Raw genomic sequence first — 20,975 nt, 5'->3', positions numbered from 1 at the left:
TAGAATTTTTCACTGATGGGAAGCACTTCACATCTTCTCTTAGGATTTGAAGAACTGCCTGCATCACTACTTTTGCACTTTAGTGCCATTATGTATTAAGCAAAATTAAGGCTTATTCTTGAGCCACATTCAAGGTTGTCAAAACAATATGAGGCACCCCTCCTCTATCAGCATATATGACACTGCATACATCATGAGCACTGTACAGCACGCACAATCCGTCAAGGTTTGGGGTTCCTTTAGTGGTTGTCAGGTCTGTACTTATTTTCTCAAAATGTTACAATGAATGACAACCACTACATCATCATTCTCAAGGACCATCTACTGAATATTTTCAAAATTCACAGCTGCACCACCATTATGCACAATAGCACCCCCTGTAACAAGGCCAAAAATAAACAAATAACAAAGTGGCTTGCTGAGAAAAGTGTTGAAGCTTTAAAATGGGGTATTGTATCAAGTGCCTTCTTGCAGTCTTAAGAAAATACAGCCCATCCAGCCCTCTCTCGCCTGTCTCACTTCCATTACTTGTGATAGAGTTCCAACAGGTCAGTAAGACAAGACTTACCATCTCTGAACCTGTGATGGTTACTGTTTATGAAACCACTTCTCTCCCAGTGCTCTAACACTCCCCTTATGACTATCTTCTCCATTACCTTGCAAGGTATGCTTGTCAGCAAAACTGGCCTGTGGTTCAATGCTTCCTACCTGTCTCCTTTCTTGAATGCAGCTAGGTGCTGTATTTGTTGTCTTCCACATCTCTGGCAACTGTTTCATGCTCATTAACTCATAGCTCTTAGCCAGAGGTTCGGACAATGTGTTTGCTCCAAGCAGAATCCACGGCGACACCTTGTCAGGTCCCACTGCCTTTGATGTATCCAGATTCATCAAACTTTTTTTTTTTTGTCTCTTTCTGTTAAGTGTGTACAATGTCCAGTACCTGTTGGTATACCCTTTTCTCTAGGCTTTCTGGTATTGCCCATTTTCAATGAGACGACCTCCTTGAATTGTTTTGTTCAACACTTCCATAAGCTCTCCTTCCTTCACAAGTCAAATTTCCCACCCTTTTATTGTTGTCTTTCTTCAGGTATGGCAATGAAGCAGTTCTGGTTCAGACTTGGCCTTACCTGCTATACTGTTCTTGAATTGTCTCTCGAGTATCTCTCCTTACCTTTACAAATTCACTTCTGGTTAATCTGCTCATTTCTGTTTTTCTCTGTCCTTTGCTTCCTTCAGTTTTTTCGCACTTTTATGTTTCTCTATCTTTTTTTTTTTTTGGGTGCCTTTCTGCATCTGTGGTTAAACAGCGAAGAAATTTTTGTCTTCATTACTGTATTTCCCATTCACTGTTAGGGCATGAAGTTGTGCTCTGCCTCCCATCCAGGCACTTTCCAGCTACGTACTCTATCTCATCCAGTTCCCTTTCCCACTGCAATGCATTCAAGAATTCCCTCATCATTCTTGTGCCCTCCATTTGCCATTCTTCCCTCTGTTTAGTTCCACAAGGTACTCAAGTTCAGCACTGCATGGTCACTGGCACCCATATTCTATTTCTCCTATGTCTGACATGCCTGCACCTCATATCCTATTTCTCCTATGTCTGACATGCCTGCAGAGTTTTCCATGACCACTTTCATCAACTTAGCTCTCCACATTTCCAGTTTCCCACATGGGTCCCTATTTTCCCAATATATTTCTTTGTGATTAAGAGCACCCACATTGAGTAGTTTTGCTTTAGCCCTGTAGGCACTCATACCTGTTTCAGCTATGACAGCAACTACTGCCTTATCTTGCACCATGTGTGAAATAAAAACAGAGTTGAAGGCAATCACTTAAAGGTTGCCACTGGGAATAAATTATTAATAGTAGAAAGAGTATTATTATTATTATTATTAATACCCATGTACATGTTATAAGCTTACATCAACCAAACTGCAGTTTGTGACTCCCTATTCCCATTACTTGCTGTAAATGATGCTGAGATCTGAGTGTAATATGGCTGTGTACGAGGCCAGACACACATGCACACATTATTAACAAAAGGATAAAATATATGAACAAACTGCTGACCATTTCACTGTCACAACCCCTGAAATGAATCCCTTCACTTTCAGAAACCCCGAAATTAAGTGTTCACAGTGACGGCATTTAAAAAAAATTCTTCTGAAATGGTTGAAAATCATTTTTTAAAGGTAATAACACCAAAAAATGCTAACTTTGGTGAAAAACTTATGGAGTTGTGCAGGTGCAAAGTTGGTAGTTTGGGCACAATTTCTGAAGCGGTGATTTCAATCACTTTCAGGCCTATTTTAACCCTTAAACTGTCCAAACGTAGATCTACGCTTTTTGAACATTTGAAAGTATGTAAAATAAGTAGATCTTTTCTTTTTTTACACTTGAAAAAGTGTAAAAAAACTTTGATCTACTTTTTTTTTTGTTATATTTGAAAATATGTAAAAAAAAACAGATCTACTTTTGGAGCACTATGCATGTGAACGTAGATCTGCTTGGACAGTTCATAATTCAATTTGACCAAATTTCTTGTTATTTTGCTAGTATCCATTCTATTCCATTTTCTTGAATAAGTGCAAGAAAGTGTCCATTCAATTATTAGAGCTATCATATAAACTGCCCAGAAGTCGGTAACTTAGACAATTTTACACAAAAATTCAATAAATTCCAATTTAAAGAGTCCAAAATAAACACCACAGCTATTCCAGCCACTAAAGCAACATGTCCTCTGTTCATTAACCCTTTCAAGGTCCGTCCCGTAGATCTACGGCTTTGCGTTCAGTGTCCAAACCGTAGATCTACGTCATGAGCTCAGCTCACTCTGATAAACTGGGAGTGGTACACTTGGGCCTAGATATGAGAGAATACATCTATGTGGTATGTGTGCACCACATAAAACAAATCCTGCAGCACACTGTGTATAATGAGAGAAAAAAAACTGAAACCAAGATTTTCGATTAAAACAGCAACTTTGCAGTGTTTTTTTTGTATATTTTTTATAGTTGTATTTGCAATTTCTTGGTCTCATTTGATAGAATGGAAGACATATTACAGAAATAGAATTGATTTTGATTGGTTTTAGCACTGGAAATGGCTTGAAACTGAGCTCAAAGTAGCGGAAATGTTAAATTTTTGTCGATGTTCAAGAGTAAACAAACGACCTCACACGTCTAATACACGCCAGCTGGTGGATCTAATACACATTCACAAATGTGGTGATGATATTTATACAATTATTACAATATTGCATAACAGTAAATCTTCTATTTTTTGGTGTGAATAAAAATTCATTATGTAAATAAAAAATAAAAATGGGATTTATTTGTAAAGCCTCAAAATGTAACTAATGAACCGAGGAAATGTTAGTTTAGTGCCAGGAATGCCTACATTGTTTATTCTGGATGCTATTTTCAAATTGGAATATTTTGAACTGTGTTTTAAATTGGCCAAATTACCAATTTCCGATCACTTTATTTTGTAGTTGAAACAGTTGACTTGGCGATTTCTTGTGCTCAATCGATAGAATAGAAGTAATACTAGTAAAATAGCTAAGAATTTGGTCGACTGGAATGATGTAATTGGCCTAAAATGGAAGTCAAAGTCGGCAAAATCGCTGATTCGTAAATATCACTGACACATCAAAATTCACGAGAGCATAATTTCGTCAATTTTCCATCAAATTTCGTACTTTTTGTTTTATTACCTTCGCAAAAAGATTCTCTACCATTTCATAAGAAAAAATAACAAATTTTTTTTGGGAAAATTCTTGGACACTGGGGCACCACTTCAGATTTGGGCCTTGGACCCTGAAGGGGTTAATCATGTCCTCGGGCCTCTCATATACATCATTTGCCCTTCATTGTGAATCCAACACACAAAAATCAGAATAATTGGTCAGGTTTAAGGCATCTTAATAATTGAAGCAGAAATGGTAAGAGCCCATAGGACAGCACGGAGGGGGGCAAGGGCAGGGGGGTGGGGGTACTACAGTACTAATCCTCGGGAAAAATCACTTCAGAATCAAACATTTCCGTCAATTTGAGACCTATTTAAAGCTACTTCCAAACTGAAAGCAACCAAAAATCATCTCTCTCACTAGTGTATCAAATGATACCAAGAAACCATAAAAACAAACTAGAAAACGCCTCAAAATCGCTATTGTAAACCAAACGAGGCAAGAGGTTTGCTTTTCCCATCATGCACTGTGGGGCATTTTTTTATTTTTTAACTGTGCACACTTACTGTGCAGACCTATTCTCTCAAGTCTAGACCAAAATTTACCTCTTGCTCACTGTTTAAGGGAGATGCACTCAAAACATAGGCCTGTATACTTTCGACGAGTTTCAAGTCTCACTACTCTTGGAGCCCAACCATGGATTAGGCTCGCCTGGTGCTTGCCTGGTCAACCAGGCTGTTGCTGCTGGAGGCCCGCTGCCCCACATATCCAACAGAGCCTGGTTATCTGGCACCAGGTGAAGATACTTGTCCAGTTTCCTCTTGAAGGCTTCTACACCTGTTCCAGCCATGTTTTGGATATCTTCTGGTAAGATGTTGAATAGTCTGGGGCCACGAATGTTGATACAGTGGTCCCTTACTGACCCCACTGCACCCCTGTTCCTCACTGGGTTTATTTTGCACTTCCTCAAATATCTCTCACTCCAGTATGTTATGACAGTGTGCAGATTTGGGACCAGGCCCTCAAGTACTTTCCAGGTATAGTATTTCATCAAGTATCTCTCTCTCCTCCACTCCAGTGAGTACATGTTTAAGACCTTAAGGCGTTCCAGTAATTTAAGTGCTTTACTGGCTCAATGTGTGCCGTAAACAATCTCTGTATTTGTTCCAACTCTGATATTTCTCCTGCTTTGAATGGGGCTGTCAGCACTGAGCAATATTATAAATGAGGGAGCACTAACAATTTGAAGTGTCCCCACTGGCATTATTTCCCTCGTTTTTAAAGTTCTTAACCCTTTGAGGGTCCGTCCCGTAGATCTACGGCTTTACGTTCAGGGTCCAAACCGTATATCTACGTCATAAGCTCAGCTCACTCTGATAAACTGTGACTGGTACATTTGGGCCTAGATATGAGAGAATACATCTATGTGGTATGTGTGCACCACATAAAACAGATCCTGCAGCACACTGTATAATGAGAGGAAAAACTTAAATCATGATTTTTCGATTAAAACAGCGACTTTGCAGTGTTTTTTCGTATGTTTTTTATAGTTCTTTTTGCGATTTCTTGGTCTCATTTGATAGAATGGAAGACATATTACAGAAATAGAGATGATTTTGATTGGTTTTAGCACTGGAAATGGCTTGAAACTGAGCTCAAAGTAGCAGAAATGTTAAATTTTTGCCGATATTCAAGAGTAAACAAACGACCTCACATGTCTAATACGCGCCAGCTGGTGGATCTAATATGCATTCACAAATATGGTGATGATATTTATACAATTATTACAGTATTGCATAACAGTAAATCTTCTATTTTTTGGTGTGAATAAAAATTCATTATGTGAATAAAAAATAAAAATGGAATTTATTTGTAAAGCCTCAAAACATAACTAATGAACAGAGGAAATGTTAGTTTAGTTCCAGGAATACCTACATTGTTTATTCTGGACCCTATTTTGAAATTGGAATATTTTGAACTTTGTGTTAAATTGGCCAAATTCACAATGTCCGATCACTTTAATTTGTAGTTGAAACAGTTGACTTGGCGATTTCTTATGCTCAATCGATAGAATAGAAGTAATACTAGTGAAATAGCTAAGAATTTGGTTGACTGGAATAATGTAATTGGCCTAAAATGGGAGTCAAAGTCGGCAAAATCGCCGATTCGTAAATATCGCTGACACATCAAAATTCGTGAGAGCATAATTTCGTCAATTTTTCATCAAATTTCGTACTTTTTGTTTTATTACCTTCACAAAAAGATTCTCTACCATTTCATAAGAAAAAATAGCACATTTTTTTTTTTAAATTCTTGGACACTGGGGCACCACTTCAGATTTGGGCCTTGGACCCTGAAGGGGTTAATACCCACCTCATCATCCTCCTGGCTGTCGTGATCTTTGTCTTATTAAGGTCAGCTGACATAATTATTCCCAAGTCTTTTACATGGTCCTTTCATTTTATTTGGTGACCCTCCTGAGTTTTGTATACATACAGTGTTCCTTTTGAGCTCTTCATTCTTTCCATACCTAGGCAGTTAGAACTAATTACCATTGAAAATCATGTTGTTCTCTACTGCCCACTGTAAAACCCTTCTAATGGCTTCCAGTAATTTTTCAGTGTTTTCTACCATAGTGACTTTCATGTTAAATTTAGTGTCATCTGCATCTGCTTTTGGCATGTACACCCAACTACTATAATTCCTTGTACAACTATGTATCATGTCTTAATAAACTATTATTATTATTATTATTATTATTATAGGGGGGCAATGTGGCAGATGTTGCAAGTGTATGGTGTAGGAGGTAGGTTACTGAAAGCAGTGAAGAGTTTTTACGAGGATAGTGAGGCTCAAGTTAGAGTATGTAGGAAAGAGGGAAATTTTTTCCCAGTAAAAGTAGGCCTTAGACAAGGATGTGTGATGTCACCGTGGTTGTTTAATATATTTATAGACGGGGTTGTAAGAGAAGTAAATGCGAGGGTCTTGGCAAGAGGCGTGGAGTTAAAAGATAAAGAATCACACACAAAGTGGGAGTTGTCACAGCTGCTCTTTGCCGATGACACTGTGCTCTTGGGAGATTCTGAAGAGAAGTTGCAGAGATTGGTGGATGAATTTGGTAGGGTGTGCAAAAGAAGAAAATTAAAGGTGAATACAGGAAAGAGTAAGGTTATGAGGATAACAAAAAGATTAGGTGATGAAAGATTGAATATCAGATTGGAGGGAGAGAGTATGGAGGAGGTGAACGTATTCAGATATTTGGGAGTGGACGTGTCAGCGGATGGGTCTATGAAAGATGAGGTGAATCATAGAATTGATGAGGGAAAAAGAGTGAGTGGTGCACTTAGGAGTCTGTGGAGACAAAGAACTTTGTCCTTGGAGGCAAAGAGGGGAATGTATGAGAGTATAGTTTTACCAACGCTCTTATATGGGTGTGAAGCGTGGGTGATGAATGTTGCAGCGAGGAGAAGGCTGGAGGCAGTGGAGATGTCATGTCTGAGGGCAATGTGTGGTGTGAATATAATGCAGAGAATTCGTAGTTTGGAAGTTAGGAGGAGGTGCGGGATTACCAAAACTGTTGTCCAGAGGGCTGAGGAAGGGTTGTTGAGGTGGTTCGGACATGTAGAGAGAATGGAGCGAAACAGAATGACTTCAAGAGTGTATCAGTCTGTAGTGGAAGGAAGGCGGGGTAGGGGTCGGCCTAGGAAGGGTTGGAGGGAGGGGGTAAAGGAGGTTTTGTGTGCGAGGGGCTTGGACTTCCAGCAGGCATGCGTGAGCGTGTTTGATAGGAGTGAATGGAGACAAATGGTTTTTAATACTTGACGTGCTGTTGGAGTGTGAGCAAAGTAACATTTATGAAGGGATTCAGGGAAACCGGCAGGCCGGACTTGAGTCCTGGAGATGGGAAGTACAGTGCCTGCACTCTGAAGGAGGGGTGTTAATGTTGCAGTTTAAAAACTGTAGTGTAAAGCACCCTTCTGGCAAGACAGTGATGGAGTGAATGATGGTGAAAGTTTTTCTTTTTCGGGCCACCCTGCCTTGGTGGGAATCGGCCGGTGTGATAATAAATAAATATTATTATTATGATACAAAACTGTCAGATGTTTTTATCTAAGTCTGCCATGACGATGAGAAACAGCAGAGGTGCCAGGACAGTGCCTTGGGGAACCGAGCTTTTTACCTCACTGATGCTGGATTCTCCTGTTTACTACTACTTTCTGTGTTCTGTGTTAGGAACCCGAGAATCCATCTGCTCACCTTCCCCATAATGTTTACGGCCCTCATTTTGTGCGATACTACCATCTACGTGAACAACACTGACATCAGTGATGTAGTTTTACATGGGAAACAGTGAAAAAGTTAACACACACACTGCAACTTGCCGAATAATTTAGGAGCTTCATAAGTGAAAGTGAATTTCTGCAAATAATTTCTCCCCAACAGAATTAGGCTCAATTGGTCTAAAAAGTCTGCAGAAATTTGCAGAAACATTCCTGAACACAATGTAAAGGGTACAAGTATATCAGCAAGATATTTGGGTTCATTAAACCACTACAACTCGTACAGGTAGGAATTAGTGGGAACCCGAGTTGGGAGCAGAAACACCATGATTCAGTACAACCTAAAGCCTTTTTAGCAAGTAGTTTGGCAAACCCACAAACAAGCAATGGCAAAAATCAATTGAAGAGGAAACAAATGCCTGAATAAGGACCGAGATACTTTGTTTATCAAGACATTTTCTGAGTGACCAGGATTACAAATATGAAAATTTTAAGATTTAACGATTGGGTTCATGTGTCCAACAAATGTCAGTGAAGAATCCAGGTGGACAACCAGATCCTCACTGATCTCATATGCACCAAACTGACAATACCACAGTCAAAGGCACCAAAAATCTCCAAGCTGTACTCCTCTGAAGTTTCCCGACTATCAAAATCTGTCTTACTCTTATTCAGTTTTATCTTTTTTTTATTTGTCATCTAAATCTAGATATCCAACAAAACAGAACTAAATCAGTTCTGCATCTTCCATGTTTAGAACTTAGACTTCTTCAGGTTTCTTAACAAGTATCATGTACCTTAGTTCTCATCTTTTTGAAATTACTCCATCTATGTAAGTACAGTGGACCCCCGCCTTACGAATGCATCGCGTTACGTTAAATCTGCCATACGAAGCATTTGAGCGCAATAATTTTGCCTCGCCTCACGATAAAAAACTCGCCTTATGTGATTCGTCCGGGACACGTCCCACGTGTTGCCTCAGCACCAGTGTTTACAAGCCAGCCAGTGCGGCTGCATCTACCCATACATTTGGTACATTTCACATTATCCCAGTGTTTTTAGTGCTTGTAACTGTAAAATAAGTCATCATGGACCCCAAGAAAGCTTCCAGTGCCATCCCTGTGGTAAAAAGGGCGAGAATTGGTATGGAATTGAAAGAGAGAGATTAAGGAAATGTGCGCAAAGTGGGTTGAACCGCAAACCTTTATGGATGAAAATCACCCTGACACAGCTACTGCAAGCCATGTTGGCAACCTGTACAATGACAATGTTATGGCCCATTTTAGGAAAATCTTAAAGGAATGGGAGGTACAGAGCTCTATGGACAGATTTGTTGTGCGACAGAGGTCCAGTGACTCAAGCTGATCCTAGTGGCATTAAAAGAAGAAGGGAAGTAACCCCAGAAAAGGACTTGCTACCTCAAGTCCTAATGGAAGGGGATTCCCCTTCCAAACAATAACTTCCACACTCCCCTCCTCCCATCCCATCAATCATCACCAGATCTTCAATAAAGGTAAGTGACATGTATTCTATTCTTAGTAGAGTAGTAATTGTGCATGTCTTCTTCAGTTTGTGTGTATTAAAATTAATATTTCATGTAAAAAATTTTTTTTTTCATACTTTGGGGTGTCAGGAACGGATTAATTGATTTCCATTATTTCTTATGGGGAAAATTAATTTGGCTAACGATAATTTTGGCTTACGATGAGCTCTCAGGAACGGATTAATATCGTAAGGCAGGGGTCCACTGTATTTAAAAATTTAATATTTTCATTGGGATGTTTTCTTAGGTTCCTCCCAGGATGCACCCCCCACAGTAACTTACTAGCTCCTAGGTATCTACGTATTTACTGCTAGGTGCTAAGAAAACTTGCCCTTACATCTCTTTCCTCCCAAGATTCAACCCATGTCACTTCAGTTGAAAGTCAAATGATTCGCAACTGCACATGAAAAATTTCAGAACGCAAATTTTGATTTCAGACTATCAAAAAAAAAATAAGAATGCCCTTTATTGTGCTAAGATACACACACACTTAAAGTTTGAGGATGGCATGAAGACATATTCTGAAGATGGATGTGTGGGGCAGTGGGCCTTTAGCAGCAACAGCCTGGTTCACCAGGCAAGCACCAGCCGAGTCTGGCCCAGGGCCGGGCTCCAAGAGTCGAGACTCCCTCGAAACTCATCAGAGGTACATCAAAGGTATATTGCATGGAGATGCAATTAACCACTAAATATTCCATCCTTTCTGTGAAACCTACTGTAATTACAAATTACATCTATATAAATATCTTGTTGCAGTTTAAAAACTGTAGTGTAAAGCACCCTTCTGGCAAGACAGTGATGGAGTGAATGATGGTGAAAGTTTTTCTTTTTCGGGCCACCCTGCCTTGGTGGGAATCGGCCGGTGTGATAATAAAAAAAAAAAATATTACCTATATAATGTAAATGATATTTTAGTTCTTGCTAATATGTATTATCACTTTCGTTACATGATTATTCCCTCAGTGACAATTTTATCGTTTCTGCTATCTACTTGCTAATATTACAGCTGTAGTTAGTTATTAACTTCTTAAAATATGTAAATTATGTTCCTGACAATACTACTGCTTATATAATTATTATTCCTACCATATAAATTCACTTGTACCACTTCTGATTTTTCAATGGTTCCTATAAAGTAAATGTTTATTTCTCTGCCAATACTGCTGTTCCTGTCAATTAATTGTTCCCTATATTACAGAATAGCAGATGAAAAAGGAGGCTTTAGGAAAGGTAGGGGGTGTGAAGACCAAGTGTTTACAGTGACACACATAGATGAACAGTATTTAGATAAGGGTAAAGAGGTTTTTGTGGAATTTATGGATTTGGAAAAGGCATATGACAGGGTGGATAGGGGGACAATGTGGCAGATGTTGCAAATGTATTGAATAGGAGGCAAGTTACTGAAAGCAGTGAAGAGTTTTTACGAGGATTGTGAGGCTCAAGTTAAGAGTATGTAGGAGAGAGGGCGATTATTTCCCAGTAAAAGTAGCCTTAGACAAGGATGTGTGACGTCACCATGGTTGTTCAATATATTTATAGATGGGGTTGTAAGAGAAGTGAATGCTCAGGTGTTGGCAAGAGGTGTGGGGTTAAAAGATAAAGAATCTAACAGAGAGTGGGAGTTGTCACAGTTGCTCTTTGCTGTTGACACTGTGCTTTTGGGAGATTCTGAAGAGAAGTTGCAGTGGTTGGTGGATGAGTTTGGTAAAGTATGTAAAAGAAGAAAATTAAAAGTAAATATAGGAAAGAGTAGGGTGATGAGGGAAAAATATTAGGTGATGAAAGACTGGATATCAGATTGGAGGGAGAGAGTATGGAGGAAGTGAATGTATTCACATATTTAGGAGTGGATGTGTCAGCAGTTGGGTCTATGAAGGATGAGGTGAATCATAGAATTGATGAGGGAAAAAAGGTCAGTGGTGCACTTAGGAGTCTGTGGAGACAACTTTGTCCAAGGAAGCAAAGAGGGAAATGTTTGAGAGTATAATTGTATCAACGCTCTTGTATGGGTGTGAAGCATGGGTGGTGAATATTGCAACAAGGAGAAGGCTGGAGGCAGTGATGTCATCATGTCTGAGGGCAATGTGTGGTGTGAATATAATGCAGAGAATTCGTAGTTTGGAAATTAGGAGGTGCAGGATTCCCAAAACTATTATTGAGAGGGCTGAGGAGGGGTTGTTGAGGTGGTTCGGACATGTAGAGAGGCTGGAAGGAAATAGAATGACTTCGAGAGTGTATAAATCTGTAGTGGGGGGAAAGCGAGGTAGGGGTTGACCTAGGAAAAATTAGAGGGAGAGGGTAAAGGAGGTTTTGTGTGTGAGGGGCTTGGACTTCCAGCAAACATGTGTGAGCATGTTTGATAAGAGTGAATAGACACAAATGGGTTTTAGGACTTGACATGTTGGAGCGTGAGCAAGGTAACATTTGTGCAAGAATTTAGGGAAATCGGCAGGGCGGACTCGAGTCCTGAAGATGGGAAGTACAGTGAACATTAAAATGGTATGAAATACCGACAGATTGTTAGGTAAGACACATATGCAACAGTTAGGTATCTTTATTTCGAAACGTTTCGCCTACACAGTAGGCTTCTTCAGTCGAGTACAGAAAGGTTGATAGAAGCAGAAGATACTTGAAGATGATGTAATCAGTCCATCACCCTTAAAGTTTTGAGGTGGTCAGTCCCTCAGTTTGGAGAAGAGCATTGTTCCGTTGTCTGAAACAATATTGTTTCAGACAACGGAACAATGCTCTTCTCCAAACTGAGGGACTGACCACCTCAAAACTTTAAGGGTGATGGACTGATTACATCGTCTTCAAGTATCTTCTGCTTCTATCAACCTTTCTGTACTCGACTGAAGAAGCCTACTGTGTAGGCGAAACGTTTCGAAATAAAGATACCTAACTGTTGCATATGTGGGAAGTACAGTGTCTGCACTCTGAAGGAGGGGTGTTAATGCTGCAGTTTTATAAATGTAGTGTAAGACAGTGATGGAGTGAATGATGAAAATTTGTCTTTTTTGGGGCACCCTGCCTTGGTGGGAGATGGCTATGTTAAAAAAAAAAAAATAAATAAATAAATCACAAAAACTACAGAAACACTCATACAGAACATGGAGAAAAGAAACACATGCAACATAGTACAGGTGTGCAAGGAATACAATTGTAAAGTACAAAAGGGAAAGAAATAAGTACAGATCACTGCATGCAGAGCAAACTCAGCAATGCAGTGTTTCAGCTGTTGCTGGACCTGGTGCTGTTTTTGGAAGACAGTCCTGCGCAGATATAGAAATAAAAGATAATGTATCAGCTGGTGATAGTGGTCCCAGTGTTACTGAAGAAGCCAGTACAGATCTAGAATTACTAAACAGTGGTTCAGCTGGTGGTGTTATTGGTTTGGATTCTGCTTCTGGAGACAGTGCTGGTACAATTCTAGAAATAGCTGGTGGTGCTGCTGATTCTGGTATGACTGCTGAAGGTAGTGCTGGTGCAGATCTAGAAACTGCACCAGTTGGGAACCCAGCCCCCACAAATTCTAGCCAACAGAAAGCAGAATTGTACAAATTCTATGCTTGGGATATCTGTAGGCATAGAATATCTTGTAAAATGAATGGGATAATAAGAGGAAATGTGGGGGTTGGCCTGTATGTCAAAGTCGCTCATTTGCACAGTTACTAAACACCACAACTCGTATAGCTGAAGTTTTGGCAGTAACGACAGAACCAAAAATCTAGTCAAGGTGCTTGTATACAAGTCGCCATATTCAACTTCCTATGAGTTCAAGGAACAGCTACTGAAAATTGATTACTGTCTGGAAAATCTTTGTATCCCAGCCTCAAATATTTTGTTGCTTGGTGATTTCACTTTAAGGCATTTATAATGGAAGTAGCAAATAACGTTATAGCAGAGATAATTCCAAGAGGCAGCTCAGTTGAAAATTCACACAAATGAGCTTCTGAATCTCTAATAATACCACCTTAAGCCAACAAATAATGGAGCCAACAAGACTGGAAAACACACCTAATACGAAATATAATAATAATGAACATAGTTAATTCAAATCACAACCTAACTGAAATTCAGACTTGTATGCACAGGGGTCCTGACTGTGCATACAATTCTGAATTTCACACTTGTATGCACAGTTACGAGGGTGCCTTCACCAAATTCAAATTTAACAGGAACATCCACCGGGATCAAACTACATCTTAAACAACACGGATCCAAATCAGTGCCTGGATCAACTCTGTAGCATTTGCAGTATGCTCAAGGCACATTCCCCTAAGGAAAAAGAGATGATATAACTAGAAAGAGACTCCATCTACAGAGGCAAAAAAAAAAAAAAAAAAAAAAAAAAACAAAGCTCCTCAAGGGGGCAAGACTACCTGAAATGTGGAAAAAGCACTGACTAGGAAATAGAAAATGCAGTTCAATGAATCATACTGGGTCCAGGACAAAAGGAACTAAAAGCAATTAATGAAATTTAAAGAAATCCTAAATATTTCTTTTCATATGACAAATCCAAGGTAAAAACCACATTTAGTACCAAGCTCTTGCTTAAACTAGATGGGACCTACACTGATGACAGCAAAGGAATGAGTGATACTGAAGTCTCAATATGACTGTTTTGTCATGTGGGGGGTTCGATAACGTGGATTGGGTAATAACACTCACGTTGGATGTTCTAGTATATTGGATGGAATATAGGGGGAGCACCAAGCTTGACCTACCACCTCTCTAACGCCTCTACTTGACTGGCCCGCTGAGTGCCTCAGAGGGTAGCAGCATTCAAAACATGCTAGGTCAGCTGAACAGTGAATAGCAAGTGATTCACACAGATGGTTGGTAGTGAGTCGTACTACTGGTAACTGGTACTACTGAGAGTTTAGTGAAAAGTTAATTAAGTATATTATGGTAACTCACTCAAGTTTGCTGTCAAAATATAATAAAATAAATATTTAGGAGTGAACACTCCTGTACAACTAATAGTAGGGTAATAATACAAGGAAAAAATTCATAAAATGAAGTTAAAATATTAGTATATACCATTTGATCACATGGTCTGGCTCAAACAAAATTGGATATGAACCTTTTGGAAGCATCATTGAGAGCTCCTAGATAAAAGCCATCACAAAATATCATTTTTGTATATCTAGACTATTGAGATCTTGCAATCATGCAAATCCACTCAGTTGTCCTGCTACAATGACATGCAAATATATGCAGGTCTTTCAATATTTATTTTATTGTTTTCATGGGAGAAGTACTTAACCCATAGAGGTCATACAACACCTTGGGAAGTGAGAGGGAATCCAAGTCAATTCAAGGAAAGGAAGGAAGGAATGGTAGCTACAATTCTTTGAATCAAGGGCCCATGCACATTGTTTTTCTCTTGCAAAAGCCATAAGGCATGATAAAGCTATAAAGCCAAAAACTTAAAAAAGTGTAAAGCCATATAGCTATCATGGAAGTACCTTGATGCTGCTGACAAGAAGCTTTTTATCCAAGGAATTAAATCTATCCTCCCTTTCCTTGGAATGAACCCGACTGACTCACACGGCCCAGGTACTGTATGATCCCTATGGGTTTAGTGCTTACCCCTTAATAATAAAACCGATAATGACAATGATGATGATTATAGTGATAATGAAAATAATAATAATAATAATGAAAGTAATAAAGATAATGAAAGTAACAACAATGCTGATACCACTAATAACAGTAATAAAATACAACTAATAATAATAGCAATAAAATACCACCAATAATAATAATAATAATAATAATAATAATAATAATAATAAAATAATAAAATAATAATAAAATAATAATAAAATAATAAAATAATAATAATAATAATAATAATAATAATAATAATAATAATAATAATAATAATAATAATAATAATAATAATAATAATATTATGATGTACATATGTAATGCCTATGTAAGAATTCTGAAGCAATGATAAACTGATACATAAATGTTCTAGTGTATGGCCCTGTTTCTATCCACACCTTACATTTCATGTGACTGATATTTCCATACAAATTATACTACTATAAATATTATTTTATTACTATTATTTGTAGTATTAGTAGTAATGTACATTCTGTGATGCCATGTGCACATTTTATACTTAATTTCTAATTATTTAAAATGAAATAATATCTTGCATGTATTTTATTTCTCTCTCTATAAATAAAAAATTATCTTAGTGAATTCAAGACCATTCTTGATTTTGCAGTTATAGGTTATTACATTAAAGACCCAAAGGATATAAGTCACAAGGGCATCATTGGGTTATCCTAGGGTCACTATCAAAGTACATACCAAGTCAATAATACTGTGTGTGTCCTGGTCTGAACTCAGTCCTTTACTTATATCAGAACATACAAACAACCTCAATGGACCCTGGCAACAGTGGTTATTTTTTTATGCAAACATTTACTTTAAGATATATTAGCAAAAATACCTTAACTTTGACTAAAAAGCAACACAGACAACCAACAATTAGTATTGCGATGGTAAATGTGTGACAAAATTTAACTTAGTGATTTAGGCAAGTTTAGATTAGGCTCAAATAAGTTACTCTAATGTAAACAACATAAAAACCTAAGGTAACCTAAGGAAACATAACCTAATAAATAATTACTCTACAGTGGTATTCACACTGCAGAATTATGCTGTAAAGATTAAATTTACATTTATCACAATGAGAACTCATTCTACCAATGGTAGACATGAAAATGGCTTGCTTTTGTTTATGCTGGCTGTGACTGGTTAGGGGTTTGAAAATGGTCAGTCATGTCACATGACAACACTAACCACTGATTGGCCCTTCCAAAATAAAGTATTATTTTTGCTAATATCGCCTAAAGGAAGTAAATGCACAAGAAATAATTACTATTGCCAGAGCTTATAAGTGTGGTTTGCATGTTCCAACAAATAAAGGGCTCAGTTCAGACCAGGACTTAAACTCAATATTGACTCCATTTGTAGATTTCCTGAATACAGCTTATTATTTGCATTACTGTTGACCTGAACCTAAATGTTAGGATATTTCCCAATGATCAATCACTTTAAATCACACTTGAAACTGCCTGAACAGGAAAAGTGACAGGACAAGACTAACTAAAGCAGATTTTAGTTAGTTCTTCATATATCTAAGTTACCCAAGTGATTTGTATTTAGATTTGAAAAATAATACACGTGTATATGGTAAAATTATCTATATTACATAGAAAAGTGGCATTTTATGATGACTTAACCTAGCCCACCCCAACTCCTGAAAAAGGACTGTGAGAAAGTACTGAAAGCATCCCTGCTGTCACTCTTAGAAAGTACTACAAAAAAATAATGTCATAAATGCCTAGAGATGAGTGGAGGGTGAGTGAGGGTGAAACATAGTAGTGTGGAGAGTAGAGCGGCAGACCACGCCAGAGGGCAGCTCATCTCCCACTTCTCAATACTATAGCCACCATAAATAACAAAACTGGTGCTGGTGGGGCAGCCAGCACTCTCGCATACTTAATCTAAGACACACCTAACGTCTCTACACACCATTGGCGAAGTAGGCGTGTCCAGGTAAGTGGAAATATTGCGTAAATCCCGATGGTGGTGAATTGTTGAGGGCCTGGGCCCAGGGACGGCCTCAAGCCGCCGATACCGCCGTATTTTCAACCACTTTTCTTTCTCCCCATCATCACATTTAACACTTCACTTGCTAACAACGACTGACACTTAGATCCCAGCGTCGCGGTTAACTCGAGTTTTCACTGACTTGGCCAAGCGTTAGCAGGTTATTCTAGCAAAAACGCCATGAGTTTCGGTCTTAGCTATGGCCAAGCGAACGTCACTCGTTCCAAACACCATTTTGTGAAAAATGATTTTTTCACTCACTAGCCACTTTTAACCGTCCATTTGCACTGTAATGTGTTCTTGAGATACTAAACTCGCTTTCTTACACCATCACTTGGACGCATCTTACCTGTTATAGAGGTAAATCCAAGCATGATTGTGAAATATTACAGACTCCATTAAACAATAACATTCGCCGCCATTTGCAATGTCTTGTTTACGCATGCGCTGATCAATCTGAGGCCTGATGGGAAGGTGCCCTAAGCCCCGTCTTTTTCTTCACAAATAATACAACATTTATTTCCATATACAAACTATTAATTAACTAATTTCAGCCTTCGTACTTAGGACTTATTAATAAGTAGTTATACTAAATTATAATTGGATAATAAAATATAATTTGAGTGTGATAAGTGAGCAAATATGCAGTAAGTGAAAGAAACAGACGGAGCCTCTAGAGAGTGAAAAGAAAGCTTGCTGCTCATTGGTGGAAATTCTAAGTAATGTAATTTCTCATTGGTTGAAACGCAAACTTTGTACTAGGTTTCACGGACAATAATGTTGTACGAAATAGGTATATAATTGCATAAAAAGGGAATTAAGGATACTAAATTAATTCATCATGGTTTCCTGGTATTGCCCTGAGTGATTTACAGCACAGTGTATCAGATATTTTCTCTATATTTAGGTTGCGTCAAGTTGAAGGAACAGGTGAATTTATGCACTTGTTACCTATACATATTGTATTATCGTCTATTACATATAATTTTGTTGGATGTATTAATAAATCCAATATTCATCAGTAACACATGTTCATCAGTTCATCGTTGAACTAGTTAGGAAACTTATTTTTTTATAAGACTTGGTTACATTGGCCTAATTATGTCGTAATGGCTAACGAAAGTCATTAAATGCATATATATATACAGGAAACCCCATGATTATCCTAAAATCTCGTTATTAAAGACGGTGCGATGTAATATATAACACCCAGGGGCTGACAAACTCACATTCAACCAAGTTAAATGTCCCATAGTTTTTTAGATCTGGCTTATTCTCCTGTATTTTAAAAACTGCCTCTACTGTACGCAATTTTTCTCTAGTTTATCGTATGAAGTGTTGTATTATCCTCCAGGTTTCTGAGGCTCACAGTAGAAAAAAGAAATTCCGGGATCTATCACGGGCGAGCCGGGATATCTGAAACTAATACAGTAAAGTGGATTATTATATTTTAATCAAGGGGTAGCGCTAAACCCGTACGATTATACAGCGCATGTGGTGGGTGTAAGGTATTCAGGCTTAATTCAGAGAACTGGATCACAGATCCAATTCCCTAGATCAAGAGCCCCTCACCAACGTCAAGGAACCTCCCTTGAGGGCAGGTTCCTAGTTAACTTACACATATGTTACTAGGTATAATAATTGTACTTATGTGTACCTGTACCTAAAGAAATTTTCTTATGTTATCTTAACCTCATAATGAACCAACAATGTGACTTATTTCCACCGGGGTCCTTCTAGGTAATACATTTTGCTTCCGTTCACTTAGCAGTGAACAGGCTGCTGTTATAACACACTGAGGTCCGGGGGTCGATCCCCGGTACGGCTGGAAAACATTAGGATGTGTTTCCTTAAGACACCTGCTGTCCATGTTCACCTGTCAGTAAAATAGGTACCTGGGTGTTAGTGGACTGGTGTGGGTCGCATCCTGGGGGCAAAACTGACATAATTTGTGGAAAATGCTCAACATAACAAGTGGTTTTCTATATAGTAGTATGTCATTGATGTCAGCTATGATCTGTATACCTTGTACATGTACTCGTAGTAAATAAAGATATATTATCCTGGGGTAGAGGATCAAATGATACCCAATGAAATTATTAATCCAACTGAGGTTTCCTGGAACACAATTTGTTAGTATTTTCCTGTTTTTTAAGGTTAGTCTACTGTTATTTTTCTTCCTAGTTTGAGTTTCAGTGAATGGAAATAATTACCAATAGTTTGATTGATCAGAGACCGGGCCGCAATTTTTTAACACGGAGAATAAGCAGTGTGGTTTATTGCCATTTTTGGTCATTTGATTCTCTTCCCCAGGATGCCACCCACCCCCGGTCATTAGCACTCAGGGACAACAGGTGTGAATAAACATGCCCAACACCTCCACTCGTCCCGGGATCGAACCTGGGTCCTTCTGATGTGAGCCGAAAGCGTTAGCACTTGTACTGAGCTTCAATTATTTCTGTACTAGATGACCCACAAGGGTTTACAGTGTAGGCAAAAGTGTGCTTGATAAAGCTCCCCGATAAAGCTTTGATTAAACTTCCTCATAAAGCTTCCTGATAAAGCTCCATAATAAACCTTGTCAAAGCTCCATGATAAACATTGTTAAAGCTCTTTAATAAAGTTCGATGATAACCCTTGTTAAAGTTCTGTAATAAAGCTCCATGATAATCTTTGTTAAAGTTCTTTAATAAAGCTCCATGATAAAGCTTGTCAAAGCTCCATGATAAACCTTGTTAAAGTTCTTTAATAAAGCTCCATGATAATCTTTGTTAGAGTTCTTTGATAAAGCTCCATGATAAACCTTGTTAAAGTTATTTAATAAAGCTCCATGATAAACCTTGTTAGAGTTCTTTGATAAAGCTCCATGATAAACCTTGTTAAAGTTCTTTGATAAAGCTCCATGATAAACCTTGTTAAAGTTCTTTGATAAAGCTCCATGATAAACCTTGTTAAAGTTCTTTGATAAAGCTCCATGATAAACCTTGTTAAAGCTCTTTGATAAAGCTCCATGATAAACCTTGTTAAAGCTCTTTGATAAAGCTCCATGATAAACCTTGTTAAAGCTCTTTGATAAAGCTCCATGATAAACCTTGTTAAAGCTCTTTGATAAAGCTCCATGATAAACCTTGTTAAAGTTATTTAATAAAGCTCCATGATAAACCTTGTTAGAGTTCTTTGATAAAGCTCCATGATAAACCTTGTTAAAGTTCTTTGATAAAGCTCCATGATAAACCTTGTTAAAGCTCTTTGATAAAGCTCCATGATAAACCTTGTTAAAGCTCTTTGATAAACATTGATAAACGTTATAAAGCTCCCTGATAAATCTCATTAATAAAACAGTAAAGTTCCTTGACATATCTTAATATTATTATAGTCAAAACTAAGCGCTAAACCCACAAGGGTCATACAACGGTGAGTAAATCTTAATAAAGCTCCTTTCATAAACTTTAATAAAGCTCCTTGATAAACCTTAATAAAACTCGTTTGATAAACCTCCTTAATAAAGCTGGATAACGTAACATACGCGCAAAAAATATCTCATTAGTTTTCATCTAACAAATAGAAAAATAAATTAATCAGGCTGTGAGGAATATTATTTTTTTTTTTTTTGCTAGTATTCCACTGGCTTATAAAACTGAGGGTACTGTAGTTCTTGCTTGGTTTAATGGACAGAATTATGCAATAGTAATGATCTGCTTTTGATTGTAGTGCTGAGCGAGAATTTCAGTGATTTTTGAAATCTGGCATCCCGTAGTTTAATGAATAAATTATGCAGTCGTTTTTAAAACCTGTCCACTGCTGCTTTCAATAATGCCAGGAAGCA

The 20,975-nt window shown here is 38.0% G+C and overlaps 1 protein-coding gene across 3 annotated transcripts in view; it reads right to left on the bottom strand.

Annotated features, from left to right (window-relative positions):
* The window catches only part of LOC128700070 (streptococcal hemagglutinin-like), a 156,606-nt gene extending 138,986 nt beyond the window's left edge, over positions 1–17,620 (bottom strand). Inside the window, exon 1 of one of the 3 annotated variants that reach the window (XM_070098723.1) lies at positions 17,499–17,620. In XM_070098723.1, coding sequence (XP_069954824.1) covers positions 17,499–17,523 — 25 coding nt within the window. In that variant the 5' untranslated portion in view covers positions 17,524–17,620. Of the gene's footprint in view, positions 1–17,071 lie in introns of all 3 variants that reach the window. The other 2 variants (XM_070098722.1, XM_053793027.2) reach the window with 2 other exon arrangements.
* Between the last annotated feature and the right edge of the window lie 3,355 nt (positions 17,621–20,975).

This window comes from Cherax quadricarinatus, chromosome 64, assembly GCF_038502225.1.
Source record: "Cherax quadricarinatus isolate ZL_2023a chromosome 64, ASM3850222v1, whole genome shotgun sequence".
Taxonomy (NCBI): Eukaryota; Metazoa; Arthropoda; class Malacostraca; order Decapoda; family Parastacidae; genus Cherax; species Cherax quadricarinatus.
The sequence above is the reverse complement of the archived record's forward strand: the minus strand, read 5'-3'. Positions and strand labels throughout refer to the sequence as shown.